Raw genomic sequence first — 23,191 nt, 5'->3', positions numbered from 1 at the left:
TTTTGAATAACAAAATAAGAAAATCGTTGAAAGATAATTTGTAAATTTAGGGGTATTCAAATGCTCGTAAAAAATTAATTTGACTTTCCGAAAACTTTTTCTTTTGATAAATGTTGGAAAACGTAAGGAAATTTTGTATTACATTTTCAAAAATAAGTTATAAATTTTAAAAAAATGTTATGAATTTCTAACTCAAAATAATTTGATAATTTTAGTGATTTTTACGACCTTTTTAAATTCGAACTTTAGACGCCTATAAACAATTATTGTTAACTTAAACTTAATTTTTTTTAATTTCCACTTACAACAGCTTAGGAGGAACATCACATTACATTTTAAGTTTTTTGACAAAGTGAAAATTTTTTTATCGATATTAATTTAAAAAAATTTATATTAATTGCATAAACCTTTAAGACCTAGTGACCAATGGGAATTTAAATTTTCGACCTCCCGAATGCACCAATTAGATTAATTTTCCCATCGGCAAAGATACTGAAGTTAAAAATTGAAGCGTTATTTTGACTACTTATCATCTACCCAGACACAAAAAATTAAAAAATCAAACATCATTGTAAAATCAATACATTCATCGCTTCGCTCAAAATCTAAAAAATCAAATTTAATGAATTAATAAAAGCACGAGACAAAAAGAAAATGAAATAAAGGAATATGGGTAGGTATAGCGAAATGCTTAAGCCTTAGCTGTAAAAAGTGAAAATGTTACCTACCCATAAAATAAAAAATATATATGTATACATATATACATAATATGTGACATATTTAATTAAATTTGGCTACATTTCTCCAAAACGTTATACAAACACGATATTGACCTAAATTATTACATTTATAACCATAAAACAATTTACAAGTATGTTGACATATTTTAAATACCTATTCACAATTCCAAAAATATACAAAAATATGCAGTCAAACTTAGTATTTAATTTTACCATTTCAAAAAAAAATTATATCTTGCTTAAAATAATCTTCGACTTAGACAGTCGACGACCTACAACCTACTACAAAAAACAATCAAATTTAAGAGGTTTCTAATAAAATATAATACATAGCATAGATATTAAATAACCAAATTATAGGTAATACAATTCTAATGAAAAAACTACAATCCAAGGGTAAGACATTTACGAACACTTTTTCGATTATTTAAATATTGGCAGGTAGGTACCTATCTAAATTTATTGTTTTTAGATACATCAGTCGGGCAGTCCACAGACCACTATATACCAGGTACCACTTAATTAGCACTTGTACTTATATTACAGACTTAAGTATTGGATTCTTTATCTTAAATCTTTTATCTTCAAGTAGGTACTGGTTACTAGCTGGCTGGCAATTATATAATGTTTAAAATATCAAAACTCAAAATGGTCTTAGCACCTTATCATATATTATCAACAATCATAATCGTTATCATTATCGGTACGCGGCATATATTAATGAATTATAGGAGGCTTAAAGCCTAGAGGCGACAGCCAAATATTCTAGTGACTTTTCAAATTAAAATTATCTTTAACTCTTTTAACTACCTATTTTCAATTGCTCATAAACCACAGTATTACTAATAAATTACATTATATTTCAACATTACTGTTTTAATGCATTACTAACTTTTACAATTTCCATGTTCATTATTCAAATTAATTATTATTTATCATGCATTTAAAAATGTATTTTCATGTTATTTGTAATTTGTATTTAATTTTATACATAAGTTGAGATCAGAGTTCAGTATGGGAGAAAGAAAATTCACTAAGGGCTTAGGGCGGCCAGGAATGGCAGCTCAACTTCGAGAAACTGTATCTCAAGTTGTCCGCGATAGTTCAAATAACGTAAGTCTTAGTAAATAAATTTCACTTTTGTAAAATGGTTTTTTAAATTATTTTGTACAATCATTTTTTGTTGTTATTTAATTCTGAGTTTAAAAATGCAAATTTTGTTCTGAAACTTATTTGAGTTATTTAATATTTTGTAAACAATTATTGCGAATTCTGACTAGATTATTATATATTATCTACTTAATGATTTTATGTATTTTGCTTTTTATTCAATAATTGGAGTTTACCATTAACAAGGCTTTTTAAATGTTGAATAATAGGTACTATATGTAACTATTTCTTAATTTCAACCCTTTAACTAGATTATACGAAACAGAATAATTAGATTGTTAAACAAAAGTTTCCGGCTTACCCCAGGCCATAATTGTCCTAATTTCACTAATTATCTTTAATTCCTATTCTTTTTCTATTTCTGTAATATCATTATCTTCTCTGCTGAATTTTTATGACAGCTCAATAATGATTAACTAAACATACAACTAAATTATAAAATTATAATTTTGAATTTTTAAGTAAATTTGGGTCATTTCAAGATTTTAAGTCAAAAAGTTCAGAGGCTTAAAGTTAAGCTCAATTTAGAAAATAAAATACCATACATTACCTAATTCTTGTAAAAAGTGTACTTAACTTAACAAATTTGTATCTATTATTACTAATATAAATAAAATGAATATTATTCATATTGTTATTCTATACATATTTTATCATTCATTTTAATAAGTTTTAATTATTTTTTGGTAGCAAAAATGTTTTCAAGTAGATCCATTAGACTTTGAAGACTATATTGCTAAGAACCATACAGTTTTTCAGAATGATCCTCAAAGAGAATTATTATTATATCCTTCTGATGATGTTTCAGTAAGTTCATAACTAAATCAAATATTACAAATCTCATTGTTTGATAGTTAGGGCCAGTTGTACCATCTCTGATTAAAATTAACCCAAGTTTAATCGGCTGAATTTGGCGGGTTATAAAATCTGTTATCAGGTGATTAAGCCTGATTTTGTGTAACCATAGACGGTACAACAGGCCTTTACTGTAATTTTTTCTTAAACATAATGAAACTTCTTTTTACATAGCAAGTGGTTTTACCTAGAAGATATCGTACTATGGACCCCAGTATTCCTTCAAATGCAGACACTACTGATTGTTCACTATTAACAAAAAGATGTATAGAAAGTTACTTAGCTAACTGGCATGTTATACATTATAAATATAGTGCATATTCAGGATCATATATTCAATTTCCATCAGAGTAATTATATTTATACAATTGTTCCATATTAATTTAATCAGTATATAATACTATAGTATACACTGTACATACTCAATTTTTTTAGGGTATTTAAAAATGATGATTTCAAAGAAGAAATTTATGAAATTGACACAGACCTAGATGGATTAGATAAAGTAAGACAACTATTATGTGGTATGATATAATAATATTGTATAACAATTAAAATTGCTTTTTACTCACAGGATTGGAAAACAGTAAAAAATGATAGTGCTTTATTCAAACAAGGATATTTATATAAAGGTCCTGATGGTGGCGGAGGTGCCTCAGAAAGAATGTTTGCTAATTTAGCTGGTTCAAAATCTTTTAAACGGCGTTTCTGTATATTGAAGTAAGTTTTTATGCTTTATTATACTGGGGGGTTTTTTTTAAGTAATAATGTTTTAACGTTTAACTGAAAATAAACATTTCTTAATTGCTATAAATTTAATTATATTAATTTTAAATCAAACATGTATTTATAGACAGCAAGTTGATGGCACATATATATTAGAGGTTTATAAAGACGATAAAAAAGGAGATACGAAGGCAACAATTGTTATGGATTTATGCGACAAAGTAATTCGGGTAAATATTTTTGATTATTTATTTAATACTTAACACATTAGGATTTACTAATATTTCATAGTGTTTCTATATTATTATTTATTTACATTTTTAGAACAGTAAAAAAGGCCGATTTTGCTTCGAATTACGGATGGTTGATACTGACAAAAGTTATTGTTTAGCGTCAGATACTGAGCCAGAACTTATGGATTGGATGACCAAATTACAATTAGCATTACAGCACAGTAACGACAAACGGGATGACAAAATACCAGAAAATAATAGTACATATAAAAAATATAGTTAAATCATTAAAAAGCATGTAATGAGTATAATTTGTAGCTGAACTATACAAACATTATAAAAATAGAGCGGCTATAATCATACTAATCATAATAAGTTTTTTTTTAATGTTTTAACCTTAAAATAACTATATTGATTGGTAGTAGACACTTGTGAAAAATGTTATTAGAGAATTGCATGGTTCATTTCAATTTAGTTTTATCCAATTTCCAAACAATATAATTACTTCTGATGATAATATTATTTTAGATTATTAGACTAAAGTGCCATTTGGAGTGGGAAGGTGTGCATTCTCATGTTTATCGATACTTTTTTGACCTTGGCATTGTGACATAAATATAAATACATTTTTTTTATTCTAACTTGAATGTTATTGATAAATTATTAAAATTTATATGCCTATAAGTAGTGTAAAAAAATAAAAAAAACAATATAAAACTGTATGGTTAAAAATTAAAATAAATTGTATTACATTTTGCATATTGTTTATCAGTAACTATTTATTAGCTATATTATCTAGATTTGCCTGAGTCTTACCAATATTTTCCATACTGATTATATTCATATTAGGACGTTAATTTGCTTTTGATTCTATTTGAGTTTAAAAATTAAAAAATTATTGAAAAATGTCATCAATTATTTATGTATAAATCCATTTATTTTATACTTCTAAATTAATTTGAATATCTTTATTTTATACCATAATTTCCATGTATATTTCAATGTTGTACTAACTACTTAAAAATAACTTTCTTAATATTAAGTAGGTAGTTACCTACTACAGTAGGGTCTCGATAATCCGAACACAGGCTAATCCGAAAGACGCGGTAATCCGAAGGGGCTTGAGAATTATCTTTTCTAATCTAATACGTACACATGTATTTATAAATAATATTTTTCAGTAATACAATTTTTCGATTATGTTTATTATGATTATTAATATTTTTATATATTCGTTGTCTTTTGAAATTATGAGTTTTTACATGATTAATACAGATAAAAATAAAATTTCATAATTTAAATTACAATAAAACTGATGTGTTTTTTCAAGCCATAGGTAATCCGAACAAATCGCTCATCCGAACGATCCCTATCCCCAATTTCGGATTATCGAGACCCTACTGTATTACCTTACTATTTATGTATTTTTGTATTTGTGTTAACTATATTTTACTGATGGATTATTTAGAAGAAATAGCTCTCATTGACAAGAACATACCATCTAATGATAGTTTTGGTACACTAAAAGGCTTAGAACATAGTGTAAATCCTCAATTGATGAGATATGCAAGAGAAACTGATTCATTAAATGCACATGCACGTCAAGAAAATAGAAGAAGACTTTTTGCAGTTTATCCATTTTTACAACAAGTAAATTATTCTTATTTATACAATTGTTATTATTGGATACAGGAAATTTGAATTTTTTCCAATAAATTTCTATTTTTATAATATTAATTTCATAAACAAAAATAAATTAAATGATTTCCATTTTACAGCCTAGTAGTTATATAAGACAAGATGTTCTAAATCAACCAGCTGATAGTATATCAGAACCATATAAAGAAAGGTTTGGTCAAAGAGTTTTAATTGAATGCCAAGCATTGAACTTTCGATTACAAATTAACAACGAAGAAAATAATGATTCCTTAAATCAGGTAATAATTGTTATGTGTTTATAATTTAGATTCATCAAATTATTAAATCCAGGTTTATTTTAAAGTGATGAATTTATTAAAAAAAATACTTTTTTAGTATCTAGTAAAAAATCTATCATTTAGCATCATTTTAGCATTTAAATTGAAAATCAAATGCTGGTTGTAATCACAAGTGATATTTTTTTGAATTTACTTGTAGTTTAAAAAAAAAACAGTGAAATGTTTACTTCAAAATTAAAGTGTCTAATTAGAAGTCCACTTCTTAAGTAGCCCAACTTATTGAAACTTCACAAATAGACAATTTTGACTAACATTAATAAATCTTAACCATGAGAAATGTTCAAGTTAAAAGTATTCTTGGAAACATATTATGCTGTTCAATAAATTTTTTAGTAACAATTCTCAATAAAATATAAATACAGTGCTCCCTAGTTAACATAAACTCAACAGAACCCCTCAATAACCTGCTAGTGTTCAGTAAATGCGTGTAGGCGTATATTTTTAACACAAATTTGTTCGCGTTGAGCAAATTATACTGACTGTGTTATAATAGGAGGTTAAATTAAATACTCTTAAAAAAATACACAAACCAAATTTTACTAAGCTTATAATAAATAGAAATACATCAAGGTTATTTTACATTATTACTATATTTTTATTATATGTTCGAAATAATTATTTTATTTAATTTGGTCAACAAATCACCAACTATGTTAAGTTAAAAAGTTAAAACTGATCGATAGAGCAATAAATTTAAATGAGAGCGATTAGAACCGAACCAGATTGCATATATACATATGTACATACATAGAGAATAAGACATATAAGATAAGGCATTAATAAGACTGCTTAGCTGTTATAAAAATTAAATTAAATACATATGATTAATAAAACAAAAATAGAAAATTATATTTTTCTGTTCGTGTTAATCAATAAAACAAAAATATGGTCCTAAAATTTGTTTAAGTTTTATGTTATATATTAAAAAAATCTACCTTAAAGTATAGGGCCTTTTTTGGGACCGGTAAACCAATTTGAAGCCCATTCCAATAATTTGTGTTAACCGAGTTCGTCTTAACGAGGGAGTTCTGTACTACTTTTTCTATGGCATTATTTATTATAATATATTCTTTAAAATTGGTACCTATGCAAATATTTAAATGATAATTTACAATTATATTTCTTATTAATAATTATTAAGGTTTCATTGATGTTATTTAAAACAATTTTTTAATTATTTGGTTTTTTCTTTTATGCAGGTAGAACCATATTTCACAACTATGGCATTGTTTGATATACGTTCTGGTAAAAAAATATCTGAAGATTTCCATTTTGATATTAACCACGACAGTATGACAAATCTAGTTAATCATGATAATCAAATTGACGGCCATAAATTTATTGAAATATCAAAAAACTGTAAAGTGACAAAGAATTGGCTATTCAAGCAAAAACAAGTAATAATTTTGTGTGACTAAATACATATGAAATCTCAAATGTTAAAGCACAAATATACCTTTATGATGATAAAAAAACTATACCTATCATATTATGCTTTTTCAATTTTCATCTCAATTGCTATTTTGGGTTTTACTATTAAACAAAAAATAATACTCCTATAAGTAACTATAATTTATTGGTACTCGTGTAGTATGCTACCTACCGCTACTCCGTTAGTGTAGTAATACTACCTAACACAAAACTCTACGAGTGTTAACCATACTTTACCTATTGATTATTAATTCATAACAATTTATCTAATTACAATTTACTTAATGTATTGTTGGTAATCATTAAATATTTTAATATGTCATAAATTGTTATGTTGTTTATACACCACACCAGAAAATTTCAAATTAATAGTTTAATAGTTGTGTTGTGTCTTAATTGACCTCCACCATTCGTATTTCAGTTGAGATATCTGTCACTTAACGCAACAAGTTGGAAGGACACAGCACAGACACAAAATAAAATAATATCTATAAATAAGTTATTGTGGGTCTTGGTGGATGTATTTTACAAGTTACCACAATGACTAAATAGACATATAATAGAAAATAAATAGCTATTATATAGTATTGTATCACTGATAAATTATAATATATTATATATCTTAATTTAACTCAAATCACAGATATTTTCCTGTAATAAAATGAAATAAAAGTATAACAATACTATTTAATAGTAAACATGACAGCTAGGTATGTCACATTTTCCGGGAGGTAGCATACTAAACAAGTGACGAAATAATTTGATAACATTTGAGTTTAACTAATTTTTATTAATAAACATTCTAATTATATAAAATTTAATTTATGGTATGAATTATTTGAAATTATATAAAAAAAAGATATCATAAATTATAAAATTTAAATTGTTTTTTGAACTGCAGTGTTTTACTGGAGTGAATACAAATTATTTATGAATTATAACTTATTTATAGACATTCTCTTATCATATATTATATTAAAAGTGTTTTTAATATGTTTTTAGGCAATAATGTGTATATCAAAACCACATTCAGATATATACTTAGTGTTAAGAATAGACAAAGTACTTCAAGGTGGTATAGTACGTGTTTCTGAACCATATATTAAAGCAACAACAAATAATAAAGATAATGGGTTGAAAGTATTTAAAGCTGTTAAAAATATTTGTCATAGGTAAAAAAAAAATTTTAAAAACACGGTGAATCTCTATCTAGTTAGGATAAAAAATAAATTATTGCTTTGTTTTTTTTTTTAGATTAGGTAATTACCGAATGCCATTTGCTTGGTCTGCTCGGCCTTTGTTTCGATTATATAGCTGTGAACTAGATACGTCTTCCGATTTTATGACATTGTATAGGCAGGAGCTTTCTAAGCTGGGAGATGATGATATGGTGAAAATATTGATGGAATATCGCAAGTGAGTTGTGTTGATTATAGTTATATTGTAATTTTTAGATAATATTTAAAAAAAATTATTTTATTTTAAGACCTGAAAAAATGAACAAATGCGTTGTAATTCCTGGTCATGTTCAGATGAAAATTCAACAGTTAACCAGTACTCTTCCAGAAAGTAAGAATCAAAAATTAATTATATTTCTTTAAAATAAGTTATCATGGCATCCTTTTAAGTTAAATGCAGGCAGGGGCAGATATTATGTGCCTCTTTGGGTGTTAGCTATGATTTTTATATTATTAGTAAACAAAATGTTGACTCACTTATTTGATATTGTAATATCTACTGTGTATTAACTTAAATAATATTATACAATTTAACTATTAAATGTATTATCACAATGCTTGATTTATTTATTGTGTCATTGTTTTTTTATTTAGACATATTGACTACATGTTGGACTGCAGTTAAACCATTTCCTATTCCACCTAGTCGAAATCATCCAATCATTGAGATTGCTGAATTATATCCAGATGCACAACCACAGACAGCTTATATTAATCACTTGTATGTGTATCCACTGTCTCTGGCATTTGATACACAAAAACATATTCCTCGAGCCCGAAACATTACGTGTATGGTCCAATTATTTGATAGCGATAATATAGACTCTAAGCCTATTAAAGTAATTTTATATTTAAGCTGTTTTTCCTAAAGTTTGTTTATAAAAAATGTTGCTTCAAAATATTTTAGTGTATTTATGGGGCACATGGTCAATTATTGAGTTCTATGTGGACTAATGTCTTATACCATAGTACAAACCCAATCTGGTATGATGAAATTAAAATAAGACTTCCTGTGCATATAACTCCAAAACACCATCTACTGTTTACTTTTAAGCATATATCTGTAGATGGTTCACGTAAAAAGCAATCAAATATTTCTGTGGAAACAATAGTGGGATACTCATGGCTACCACTTATCTTAAAATCTAAGTAATAATAATCGTATTTATTTTATCATTTTTGTGTTACAAAATTATATTATATTATATCAATTATATTATATTTATTTAGAATCAACATGGATGCAAAATGTTTACCTGTATCTGTAGGTTTACCAGCTGGGTATTTATCAGTACAGCCATTTGGTCTTGGAAAAGGAGTAAGTTATTTATTTCTTCTTATACTGTTAATTGTTGTTTGTAGATATTATAACAAAACTTAAATGATGAGTGTTTCAAGTTAATTCTATCATCCCGTTATATATTTATACCTATACGTAATTATGATAATACTAGTTGATACAAATATATATGATGATAAAATAAGTAATTGTTCATTTAACAAAAACATTGAATGAATAATTATTTGTGCTTCTTATTGTTGATTTATACTTTTTTCATTGAAAAGTACTAAATCAAATAGAGATATTTTTGGAAAGTGTAAAAATTAAGTTTATTGAAATTAATTAATTTGTTTAAAATATTGGATTTGTAACTAAGTATTAGTAGTTAATATTTACCTATCTTTGTATAAAAATAACAAATGAAATTGTTAGTAAACTCTACTAAATTATATTTTTTGTTAATGCTTGATATAGGTATTCAAATAATGTAAAAACATTTAAACTTATTGTGTATCACAAAGTACCTATAATCTATTAAGTAGTAGTATAAATTTATAAATAGCGGTTTCAAGGCAAATTTTACCAATGTTAGTGATCTAAAAACAGTTTTTAGTGGGTAGTTTTCCATTTTGGACCTTAACACTAATTTAATGTTTAATGATATTACTGTCTTATTTATTAAACAACTATAACTAAACATATACATTATTAAAATACTATAAATTATGTATTTTAATTTTTTTTTTATAAATTTATTTAGTATTGTGGGCCTGAAGTATGTTGGATAGATGGACAAAAGCCTTTATTTTCATTCAAGTGCCATTTGTTATCGAGTATATATTCATCAGATAATCATATGCAAAACCTTTTTGCACATGCAGAACGTTTGGAACATAGTAAAGTTACTACTATTATACCCCCTGAAACGGAAACATGTAAAATATTAAAAGTAATATAAACTTTTTATTTAAAAAAATACAACATACATACATAAATTATTTTAATTTCATATTTTTTAGGCATCGCATGCAATTGATTTAGTTTCTGTAATCAACTTTTTACCAACGTTATTCAATCAGTTATTTAATCTGCTTGCATTCACTTCTTGTACCAATATTGCAAGTAATATAATCAGATTATTAGTTCATATAGTAGATTCAATTCAAGAATCTGGTCGATGTGACACATTAAACATATACATAAAGGTATTTAGTTTTATTTATATTATTTTGATTAATAACTATTAAATAATGAATGGTTTTCACTAATATTAGTTAAATTGTCTACAAGATTATCATTTAATACTGACTATTTTAATTAATAAATAATAGTGTAAAATAATATTATAAATATTTGTAATTAAAATGTTCTTATGTTTATTTTCAGTATGTTTTTACTACTCCAGCAACAAATACACCTAATAACACTGTGCACGATCAACTCCTTGCTCATTTACCAAATTTACTCAACCCGGATAATACAGATTTTTTGTTAATCAATAAATTTCTAGTCAACTCAAACTTCTTCTTTCAAATTGTAATAAAGAGTATGGGACAGTATTTATTGACGTCAAACAGAATTAAGGTAAATATATAATTTTATGAAAAACCGTGTTTTTATAAATCTCTCTCTCCTTATAGTTAGTTAGTTTTTTCAAAGAGGAATAATAAAACTACAAAAATCTTAAATGTAAATTATTGAGTATTATTCATACACGGCTTATAATTAAAAATTAGCAGGTTATGAAAATTTACTTTATTATTTAGAATAATCAGTACCCGATTTTAGTGGTTTCTGCTTAGTAGAGTATTAATTCTTCTATTAGTTTTATAATAATTAATAATATTATAATGCATTTGTAGTGCATTAGTACAATAGTTTCAATCAAACCGCATCTAAAGTTTTAACCCTTGCCTATTTTTTCTTCAAATTTAAGTAACAATAAATTATCAGTATAGATATAGTTTTAGTTCTTTGTTACTTTTACAAATACTCAATTAAGTAGCACAGACTTTAGCCCCCTTCCTGGACTTAGCGAATTTCTCTCCCCATAAATCTCAAACACTATTTACCTCAATACGGTGATGAGATTATGTGCTGTGTGAGTATTGCAAATGTGAATTGAGTTATTTTCTAGAATTTTGTCTTGATATTTAGTCACAAAATCAACTGTGATAAAAATTGAACATTTTTATTGTTTTTGAAAATTGTACACTAGAATGAATTATTGTACACTAATAAATAAATAAAATATTTTCTTAATTATTGCAATTTTAAAATCGATTACAATCTGTGTATAATTTAATGATTTTTAAAAATGCATAAATATTTTTCACAGATGCGTCGTAACGAAAGGTTTTCTTCAGAGTATCAGTCTCGTGTCCATCATATGTTAATAGACGTACTATTGCCATATGTCACTGTTAAACACAAAGAAATGCCGTCACAAGTCGCCAAGTTGAATATGGCTGCAGCACATTTCTTAAAGAAATGTTTGACATTTATGGACCGAGGATTTGTATTTCGACTGATAAATGTATATATTAATAGCTTGTCGACTTGTGATTCAACTTTTGTTAGAAGCGCAAAGTTGTTATTCATGAAGATAGTTATATCACATGAACACTACATTTCGTTCAATTTACCTGTCCAGAATGGACAAACACCACAAGGATGGTCACCACATTCTCAATATTACATGTCAGACGAATATTGTCGCCATCACTTCCTTACAGCAATATTGTTACGTGAAGTTTCAAATTCATTTTGCTCGCCGTACGAATACCGTCACTCGGCTATCGCATGTTTTCGTGATTTACTCGCTAAACACGAACTTGATGATCGATATCAATCAAAAGTATGTATTAATTAAGTAAAGTTCATATTATTTTTAATTTAAAAATTATAAGTACTTAGTAGATATATGATTATTTAAGAATGACACATATATATTGAGTATTTTAAACTATAAGACAATTTTTTTAGATTTGAATCAAAATTTACTAATTATAAATGTTTTGAGGATTTTTAAAATATGTCTATAGATTACAAGAAATGTATTTAGATAAAAAAGATGTCACCTTATTATTTTTTCTCTTTGATGCTCATATTTTATTTTTTATTTTGTTGTTGTGGGCTGTAATATAATTTTCAAAAATGTATTTATTATTTTTTACTTTTGGCGTCCTAATACGGGTATTGTGGGTGATTGGGTAATTTCATCACCACTTACACTGTTTATTGATTTTAATAACAATACCAGTAAATAATAAATTCTTATCATAAAGTATAGAATGTATTAAGGTCTTTATTACCAATTTAATTCACCTTTTTCTTTTTTGTGTACACAACTAAATTCCTTAACCAAGAGTATCCTGATCCATAGTGTCACAGCCACTGTTACTTGTTATCTTTTTACATCTTCTTTTTTCTTTAGCACTGTGTAAATGAAGCTACCTATTGCTGCCCAGTAACCACTTGTCTTGTCCTTTGATTTTAGCATGTGTTGGACCACAGGTCCTTACCAGAATTCTTATATTGCATTAGTATTATATTATTTGTTTTACAGGGACAAATGGCTCGAATCGCGTCACTATACTTACCTTGGCTAGGAGTTGTTATAGAAAACATTGGGCGTTTAGATTATAGAAAACGAACAGTTAATCAAGTTATTAAGCGTCCAATAAAATTATCTTCGCCGAGGTAATTTGAGAGAGAATATGATTATCATATTTAAATGTTTGTGTATACAACTAATCAATGCTTTGTAATAACTTTTTAACTTTTGAATTTTAGGCCTAATAATCTTACTAATGACATTGGTCCCAGAATGTCTTTGAACTTGAGAGATTCTACATATTTTGCAGCAATTGCTAGCCACCGTAAGTTTTTCTTAGTATAATTATTTTAAACTTAGTAGACATTTTATAAAAATATAGGTAACTACTCTCCTATACAGTAGGTGTTGAGTGTACTTCGTCATTGATTAAGTTACTGTAGTACATATTGTATGCGCTACATTAGAATTTAATGATAAATAAAATATCATTACATATAAAAAATAATTCTGAGCACCTACATTACTAAGTATATTTTATGATATAAATTTATGGCTTCTATGGTAATTTATTTTACTATTAGTAATATACTTATACTTATACAGTATACTAACTAATATACTGTAGATGGAATTTATTTTGGCCAAAAACATTGCATTTATTGTATAATTATACACAGTAAAAACTTGCCTATAAGACTCACAAGACCATCAAAAGTGTTCGTTATAGACAAGTGTACGTTATAGAAAAGTTTCTGGCCATGCCCATCTTTTTTAAGGACCTTATTATTTAATCCGTTATACAAATTATAATAATTGTATATAATGTATCATATATTAGTGTTATTAACTTCTGAGGCTCACCATAGAACTATGTGACTAAGTTTGTTGCATAAAATTAATCTAGATGTTTTGGTTTTGGATATATAATTTTGACATTGTGTATTAGTAGGTATAATAATATGCCCACATAAAAGTTTCAAGTCTCCACAAACAATATTGTTGAATTGATCATTAAACTTAATTTAAATATTTAATTTCTCCCAAATTTGAATTTATAATATTGCTTGTTAAAATAATGCCAATTTTTCTACTTTATATGAAATATAAATAGTAATAATATATATATATTTTTTTAGTAACGCCGTCCAAAAAGTTAATTAGCCTGGATCATCAACAGCATGAGAAACTGATTAAAACCGATTCTAATTTAAGTATAAATTCATGTGCTTCGAATTTGTCTTCTCCCGATCGAACAAATTCTTTGTCAATGTTTTCACAAGAAACTGCCGTTAGAAGAAATTCTTACGTATCTGAATCAGACGTTTCAAATAGAAATCGTCACTCTAGATCTATCAGCGGTACACAGACATTTCACATTACTACGGATTCCTCAGTAAATGTAGTAAGCAAATTAGAACCAACCGAAGTCAAAGATGTCCTTGTGTGTTTTTTGTTTGTTTTGAAATATTCATCTCAAGATCAATTAATATCATGGTGGCGTTACTGTACGGAACCAGATATTGTGGCATTTTTTAAAATTATTGAGTATGTAAAACTTTTAAGATATAATTTAATTAAACAACTACATTTTCTAGTGTATCTTATATTGGTTATCAACTTATCATATAAGGTGTCTTTTAATTGTTTTGAAATGAAACACATGCCTTGTATGGCCAATTGTTTTGTCTGAAATTGAATTAGTTACCTAAACTCCCTGATGTGATTTTGAAAATGTGTTACTTTGCACTTCATTCACATTAAGAAGAAATATCAGTGCCCTCTTAACGTGAATGGAGTATAGTTTAACTAGTTTTCAAACAGCATCATTAATCCTACAACAATAAAAAATATTACTCAAAATGACCTAATAATAATAAACTGTATATATTTATATCAGTTAAATATTTATATTGTTAACTTATGAGTACACATCAAACATAATATAAATCAATAAAATAGTTTTTTTTTTTAATTTTTAGGTTAAGTTTACAAGAATTTCGGTACATGGGACGCCGACATATAGTGGAAGAGACATTAGCTGCAAATAACCGAGATAATGTTCAGCCAACTTCTACTACTACAACTAAGAAATCTATGACTTTACCTGCCCGAATGCAACCACCATCAGAATTTAATGCGGAAACAACGGCTAATTTAAATTGTCAGACACAAATATCTCAATTAACACCTCCTATATTAAGTAGCAATGGTACAGGCAGCATTGGTCGAGTAGAAAATTCAAAAAAAGGTTATAATATGTTATGTAAATATTTAGTATTTCTTTAGTGTAGTCAGAGGAATCTTTTTAGTTTAATATTTGTAAAAAGTTTTAGCTAATAATATTTGAAAACACTTTAAGTCACACAATATTTCATTATATAATTATGTTATTAGCACAATAATTACCAATGATTGCAGTATTATTACCTAAGTGTTTTTATTAATAATATTAAATTATTATAATTATAATTTATATAAATTATGAAATCATTATTTTGTGAGCATATATAATTATTTAATATATGTGTATGTATATTTATTTTAGATAACTCGACTAGTGATGACAACATGACATTTCGAGTACAGTCTGAAGCTAATCTTACAGCAGAAGTGGGTTTAGTTGTCCTCGATGCTCTTTCATCTTATTGTGTACATTTTAAGGATACTCTAATGGCGTACAACGGTGAAAATGACATCATGGAGAGCGTTTTTTCAACCCTCATGGCGTTTTTATGCATTCCACAATCTACATTAGTCTGTGGACATGTGTTCGCTACTTTAAGATCATTTATTAATAACTTTTCTTGTGTATTATTTAAAGGTATTCAAATTTGGTACCTTATCTTACTAATTTAAAACTGTCATAGATTGTATATGTAACCATTGTTTGTTAAGGTACTGCTCACTTAGTCGGCAAACTTTGCTCCCAACTATTAAATGGTTGTAATAGTCGGTCTTCTAAAGTACGACAAGAATCCTGTGCTGCTTTGTATCTGTTAATGCGGAGCAATTTTGAACTTTCTTCGTCAAATATTACCAGAGTTCATTTGCAAACTGTCATCGCCGTGTCACAGTTGTTGGGTGACTTGACGTCTGCGGGTCTCAATAACTCACGTTTTCAAGAAAGTCTCTCGTTAATCAATAGTTACGCTAATAGTGATAAAGTAATGAAAAATACTGGTACGTACGGATTACTAATTCATACTTACATTTTTATTCATGTCAAGTAAATCTCTTTACTACTTTTGAGTCCTGGCTAAACAATTAAAAACATAAAAACAATCATTTATTTGCATTGAAATTTAAAATAATTATTTTTATTAAAACTTTTTCAAAGTGTATTTATATTTTTCGTTTTTACTTGTAATTACCTAAATGAGTTTTGGTCTTAGGGTTTCCAATACAAGTGAAGGATTTAACAAGACGCGTGAGGACTGTGCTCATGGCAACTGCTCGTATGAAGGACCTGAACCACGACCCCGAAATGCTGGCTGATCTCCAACATAGTTTGGCGAACTCATATGCGTCAACGCCCGAATTGCGTTTAACTTGGTTACAGACCATGGCTCGAAATCACGACGAAAACGGTGATTTTTCAGAGGTTCGGGTGATTCATCTCAATAATAATTATTAACAGTGTTCGGGATTTATAGCATTTTCATATCCATACTCAGGGTGTACCAAAACAGCAGGGTGGAAATATGAATGTATATACATGTATATCAACATTACCACGAACTGTATAGTAGGATGTAGGTATTTATTTTAAATAATAGATTAGAAAAAAATACACATAACGGGGGTAATCTCAATAAATACTAGGATTTAGGTAATAGATTTTTAAACATTTTTAAAAGTAGGTATATAGAGTTATTGTGCTTTTTTAGTGCTTTATAAATTATAAAAAAATCTCGAACCGCGCACATAATATAGGTATAATAAACGCTGAGACTGTACAAGGTACAACATCCATACACATAATTATACTATTATATTATTATGTCAGTATGTTACTATGCAGATGATCGAACTTTCGAACTATGATTATTACCTACATACCTAACTATCAAGTTATTATTTTCAGGCCGCCTGCTGTAGGCTTCACATCGCGGCGCTCGTGGCGCAGTACCGGAAACTGAAGGGAACTCAAGGATGGGGTGCCGAAGCGTTCGGAAAAATCTCGTCGAATATTGCCAGGGACGAGACGGGCCTTCAGCTGGACTCCGGCGGAGGCAGCGTGGCGGCTAACGACACTCTGTACGGGGAGCAGGCCCTCCTGGAGCGGCTGGAGGCGTGCGCAGTCAGCCTACGCCGGGCTGAGCTGTACGAATGTTTCGGCGAGCTGTACAAGTTGGTCATACCTATATACGAGCACCGCAAGGACTACCATGCGCTGGCCGACTGTTACCGGACCGTGGGCATCGCGTACGACACAGCCGTGTCCGCCCGCCAGTCTGGTCGCCGGATGCTCGGCCGTTACTATAGGGTTACACTGTTCGGACAGGTATAGATACACCATATAATAAATATTCCATGTTACCTGTAGTAGCGTTGTTTAAAATCTTAAAAGGGGACACATACAAATAATCAATATAATATATATTGTGTATATATTATGTAATAGTGTAATACATAAACAATAAAAATCAATTATTACCTAATTAATAACCATCAATTTAATACGGCCAATGGTGAGGAGGGTGCATGGCTACTAGAGCCTCCCTGGATACGCCACTGCATGTTTCTGTTATTGTGTACATAAGTTTATACGATTCCGTAAAAGTAAAATACAGTGAGTTGACCGATGATCCACATTGCATATATTATCCTTTAATTATTATACCTACAGTTATTCAAATGTTTTGGTTTTTAGAATTTTTTAGCTTACACAATATGCTGAGCGACATGGACAATCACTAAAAATCATTTTATAGTTTATGAATTTATGATCAATAGCGAGCTCATGATCCCTTTAACATGATTCAGAGGCTCATTATTGATTTTAAAAATAAAAATAAGAACAAAAGAACTATTTCATTTGTCAGTTCTTCTAATTACATCTTACCTATATAACGCATATTTTTGATATTTTATACGTTAATAACTTACACTAAACCAATTATCTATGTTATGTATACCTATATAAATATTACTTTGGTAAATTATACACATATGAGCTCATTTAGTTATTCCATTAGATATTATTAATTTATAGGGTATATGGCTAAATCGTAAATGAACAATGTAGGTACCTATAACTATTAACTATTGTCTATTTGCTATTACGGATCATAAACATCCCAACGCCATCATATTCTTATTTGATATACTTATGTTGTATGTATATATATATTATAGCAATATATATGATGTACCTAATAAGTAGTATGTATTCATTATTCATATTTTATAAAGCTCATTACACTATTATAATTTTCAATAAGAAAACTTTTTTTTTTGCTTGCAATGTTTTTTTTTTTTTTGGTTCAGGCATATTTTGGCGATCAACACGGTGTAGAATTCGTCTACAAAGAGCCAAAGCTAACACCTTTATCGGACGTATCTGAACGATTAATGTGTCAATACGGTGACAAATTTGGTCGCGACAATGTTCGCATAATTATGGATTCAAGTACTGTAAGTATTTCCATGTTAGGCATAGCGTTTGGTAGGCGGTAGATCGTATTGTTCATTGAATTAATTTGAGTTTACAGTTTTTGTAATACATATTTTTTTATACTATTGGCTACATAGATTTCCATTTCTGAATTGGACGTGAAATTCGCTTACATTCAAATCACTCACGTCGTGCCATACCATGGAGAAAAATATATGGAAATCGATAACGATTCCGTTTCAGAGTTTGAACGCAATCACGACATTGATAGTTTTGTTTTTGAAACACCGTTTACACTTGGCGGTGGCCAATCTCAAAGTGGCCCCCGCGAGCAATGGAAACGACAGACAATTATAAAAAGTAAATATTTAGTATATATTATTCTATAAAATAAAAATTATAATAAACAGCAACAGAGCAAAACTTATAATGAAAATTTATTATTCTCTAGCTGAGTATAAATTTCCATACGTCAAGAAACGTTTACGAGTATGTGCTAGACGTGAAATAGAACAATGTCCAATACAAGTAGCCATAGATGAAATGTGCCAGCGAGTTCGAGAATTGAGACAAACGGTATCTGCTCAGCCAACGGATGTAAAAAAATTGCAGCTCCGTTTACAAGTAAAAATCTTCTTCTTATAATATCATGTTCCAAGCGTAAATATTTATAAAAAATATTAATTATTATTATTGTACAATTTTTCATTCAATCTTTTTTATAAGTATATTATATCATTTTTGCTATATGAATACATGAACATGGTATTGGTATAAATCATAATATAGATAAGACATATTGGCAACCCTTATATATTAGCTAAATATACATTTTTAGGCCATCTTTACCCTAACCCAGTGGCGCAGCCAGGGGGAGGCTGAAGGGGCTGCAGCCTCCCCCCGAAATGTTAATACAATTTAAAAATTATTTTAATGGTCTATGGTATTCTATCAAAAACTAAACCACCGCTGTGTAAAAAATTGATCAGCCCCCCCCCCCCCCGAAAAAAAATCCTGGCTACGCCACTGCCCTAACCTAACGATGGTTTGCACTCGAACCAAAATATCCAACGACAAAGAAACTAACATTTAAACCAGAAAGAAAAAAGATGTAACGATGTTGCTATCAACATTGATATTAGGAACATAGTTATTATGTATTGGACTACAGATTTTTAAAGAATATCGTATCTTTACATTTAATATCAATTCTATTGTTTTGTTTTTGATGATTCAAAAATACTTTTTTTGGGCATTTGAAAATTGTATTCATATGTTTTATTAAATTTTATACCGGTCGATTCTTTTATCATAAAATACTTATTATTTCAAAACCAATATATTTATCGCTCCACTAAAAATCTAGATATTTGTGTATGTATTTGTTTTATTAAACTTACAATTAATTAATTTAAGTAAGAAATTAAATAATGGATGCATATGTTATGCGATATATCTAGGATAAATTGAACATCTTGTTAGAAAATGTATAAATGAAAATTTATTAATCCAGATTCTTTCTTCATTTATCTAGCAGCTTCTTATAAAAATAATGTAAAAGTTTAGACTTTGCGATAATATTTCGTTTATAAGACGTATTTTTACTATATTTTATATAAATAAATAATAATATATAATAGTTATGAATAGGCAGTATCTATAGCAAATCGTTAAATGTGGTTAAAGATTTAATTACTTCCAAAAGTTTGAGGTATTAATACTTATATTATATACAGTTATATAAATATTTTTCCGTGTAAAAAAAATGTTCATCACTGTAGACAATTTTTATTGACTCATTACAGGGAAGTGTTTGTGTTCAAGTCAATGCCGGTCCTTTGGCATACGCTAGAGCGTTTTTGGAACCACAAGCTGTGCTCGAATTGCAGGCCGACAAAGTTCAAGACCTCAAAGATACGTTTAGGTGAGTTCATACAAATATTTTATTATACGATATGCGTATTTATGATATTATGTTTAAAACAACTATTCTGTATAACGATAATGTATAAAAAGTACTAGAATAAATGCATATAAATTATTCTGATCCAAGGGCAGAAGGAGTTCACGTGGATATACGATGCACCAAACCATATTTTATTTATAGCAAGTTAAAATCTTCGCTTGAATTGCACGTATTGCTGTTAAAGACGTAGTCGAAGTAGTGATTATTGACATTGTTATAATTTATTTTTTAATTTGTCTGACTCGATAGAAGACTCTAGCTGTGAGTATATAGGTCAAATTATGTAGGTAAATGATGATGAAATTAACTGCAGCTAGTGGTCAGAGGCTCTGACTCAGAGCACATACTGCACAAACATTTACCTACATCAAACGTAGATCGAAACTTCATTTGAAGGTTAATAATTTTTTTAGAATAACATTAAACTCAAAACGATTATTTCTAACGATGAGTATGCCTAATTGTATCGCGTAATTATAGTTTTCGCCCATAATATAATGTAACTTCCAACTTATTAACAGCCATTCACATTGATTCACATTCGTGTACAGTTTTTACATTTTACTAAACATCAAGCACGAACATTTCCCCGTTTTGATTGGAAAAAATTGATAATTATTATACCTATATTTTAATCGTTATTTGTTTTTTTTGTGTTTTTAAAAATCAGAGAATTTATCAGCGCATGTTTCGATGCGTTGAAGTTGAATAGAATGTTAGTATCTACCGATCAAATCGAATATCAAGATGTGATGCAAGAAAACTTTTTGAAAATGTGTCGGGAACTTTCGGAGTGCATTGAAAGCGATTCGCTGTGGCGAGATGTGTTGCAATCCTGTACGTCTCCCAGTAACGATAGTCGAACACTGTTTACTGCAATTAGCGGTGCGAGTCAAGATTCGTCAAACGCATAACACCTGTAATACAGCTCTAATTTAAATGAAGTATAATTTAAATAGGGATTCATTTTTATTCTTCATATTGTTACTAACCCAAATTAAATTATTTAATGTTATTATTATTACTATTATTATTATTTATTTATTATTATTATTATTATTACATACAATTTGACTATTTATTATTATGACTACCGCCATTGTATAACTATCGCCTCTCCAACTTTGCCATTGGGGCCTTGTTATTATTTTAATAAAGTATTTTTAAAGAAATTATACTACAATATAGCTGATAATCTATCTTACCTGTAATTTGTAATGTGTAAAATATTTAGACGTATTAAAGTTAAGTTAGGCTTATTAAGTTTAAATATGTTGTTCAATCATATTGAGACATTAATTCAATCAAATTATGGACAAATATCCTTCTACACATTATATGTGTACAGTTTTTATTATATCTAATGCAATTGTCCAGAATAAGATCAATTAAAATTAATTTTTTATACTGTATTATGGATATATTATAGGTAAGTTTAGCGTTTGTCAGATTTGTATGTTCTTTTAGATTACATAAATAATTATTGTTATGTAATAACTTTAATGAGAAAATATTGTAATTTATAACTTATTGAGAAAAAATAAGGAATATATTTGTTGAAAAATAAATAAAACATAAATTGTCACATATTTCATATTTGTCATAAGTATCATAACTCATAACTCTTAAGTAATAATATACCCATCTAGATATATTAATATTCTATAAATTGAAACTTGGTACTTAAGTGAGTATTAGTCTTGTATGCTACTTACTGTTAAGATTTGACAGTATTAAAAATACCTACCTAATTAAAATCTATTATCTAATAATGTGGTGAAGGAAAACATATTGTTGATATCAAATTAATAAATGTTGCTTTAACTATTTTTCACTGGTTTATAGTTTATATCAGAACATAAGACAGAATTTTTTTGATGAGGGGGAGCTACAATATTTTATTACTAGGGCCACGGTACTGCCAAGTATAGTAAGTCTGACATTTTTTTTTTGGGGGGGGGGAAGCTTAAGCCCCCCTAGCTATGGCACTGATTTATATCAATCAATTTAATTTATTTTAGGTACATTTTAAAGGTAACTAAAAATATAATTTAGCTGATGCCTGATCCACATTAGGTGACGTGTAGGCCACTGTAAAAAATGTGTTAAATTTGAAGTAAAATTTGAATGTAAAACAATCTGAGCAAAAGTGTATCAGCCTCTATTACTATGTTTATTTCATGATGTATTTATATTGATACTAAGGTAATTTATTTTACTATATTAATGTTGTAATATTATTATTGGTAAATGGTAAGTTAATTTAATTTCTGCCCAAAACTGCATTTGAAAATGTCATTGTGGTATAAAATATAATATTTTAAGTACAAATTTCCCAAACCCCATAAAAAATATTGTTGAATCACAAAAAATATCT

The 23,191-nt window shown here is 28.0% G+C and overlaps 1 protein-coding gene across 1 annotated transcript; it reads left to right on the top strand.

Annotated features, from left to right (window-relative positions):
* The first annotated feature begins 1,754 nt into the window (after nucleotides 1-1,754).
* LOC111031325 (dedicator of cytokinesis protein 9) lies at nucleotides 1,755-22,403 on the top strand. The gene is made up of 33 exons (XM_022311214.1): nucleotides 1,755-1,853; nucleotides 2,601-2,717; nucleotides 2,940-3,115; nucleotides 3,201-3,270; nucleotides 3,340-3,485; nucleotides 3,619-3,721; nucleotides 3,816-3,984; nucleotides 5,193-5,374; nucleotides 5,503-5,661; nucleotides 6,921-7,118; nucleotides 8,155-8,324; nucleotides 8,407-8,568; nucleotides 8,639-8,721; nucleotides 8,985-9,229; nucleotides 9,298-9,539; nucleotides 9,621-9,708; nucleotides 10,433-10,621; nucleotides 10,692-10,877; nucleotides 11,059-11,256; nucleotides 12,011-12,529; nucleotides 13,241-13,374; nucleotides 13,468-13,553; nucleotides 14,368-14,776; nucleotides 15,211-15,479; nucleotides 15,777-16,052; nucleotides 16,127-16,411; nucleotides 16,624-16,832; nucleotides 17,316-17,735; nucleotides 18,722-18,868; nucleotides 18,986-19,208; nucleotides 19,300-19,472; nucleotides 20,654-20,772; nucleotides 21,485-22,403. Exons 1-33 carry the CDS (start codon nucleotides 1,755-1,757, stop codon nucleotides 21,726-21,728), a joined length of 6,495 nt encoding a protein of 2,164 aa, XP_022166906.1. The 3' UTR covers nucleotides 21,729-22,403.
* Nucleotides 22,404-23,191: the final 788 nt, after the last annotated feature.

Source organism: Myzus persicae, unplaced genomic scaffold (assembly GCF_001856785.1).
Source record: "Myzus persicae strain clone G006 unplaced genomic scaffold, MPER_G0061.0, whole genome shotgun sequence".
NCBI lineage: Eukaryota > Metazoa > Arthropoda > Insecta > Hemiptera > Aphididae > Myzus > Myzus persicae.
The sequence above is the reverse complement of the archived record's forward strand: the minus strand, read 5'-3'. Positions and strand labels throughout refer to the sequence as shown.

Excerpts from the sequence above, each read along its gene's own strand:
- LOC111031325 (XM_022311214.1), top strand. The coding sequence starts at position 1,755 with ATGGGAGAAAGAAAATTCACTAAGGGCTTAGGGCGGCCAGGAATGGCA. Across the intron at positions 14,777-15,210 it reads GCATTTTTTAAAATTATTGA|GTTAAGTTTACAAGAATTTC; the intron begins GTATGTAAAACT and ends TTTAATTTTTAG. Across the intron at positions 17,736-18,721 it reads GGGTTACACTGTTCGGACAG|GCATATTTTGGCGATCAACA; the intron begins GTATAGATACAC and ends TTTTTGGTTCAG.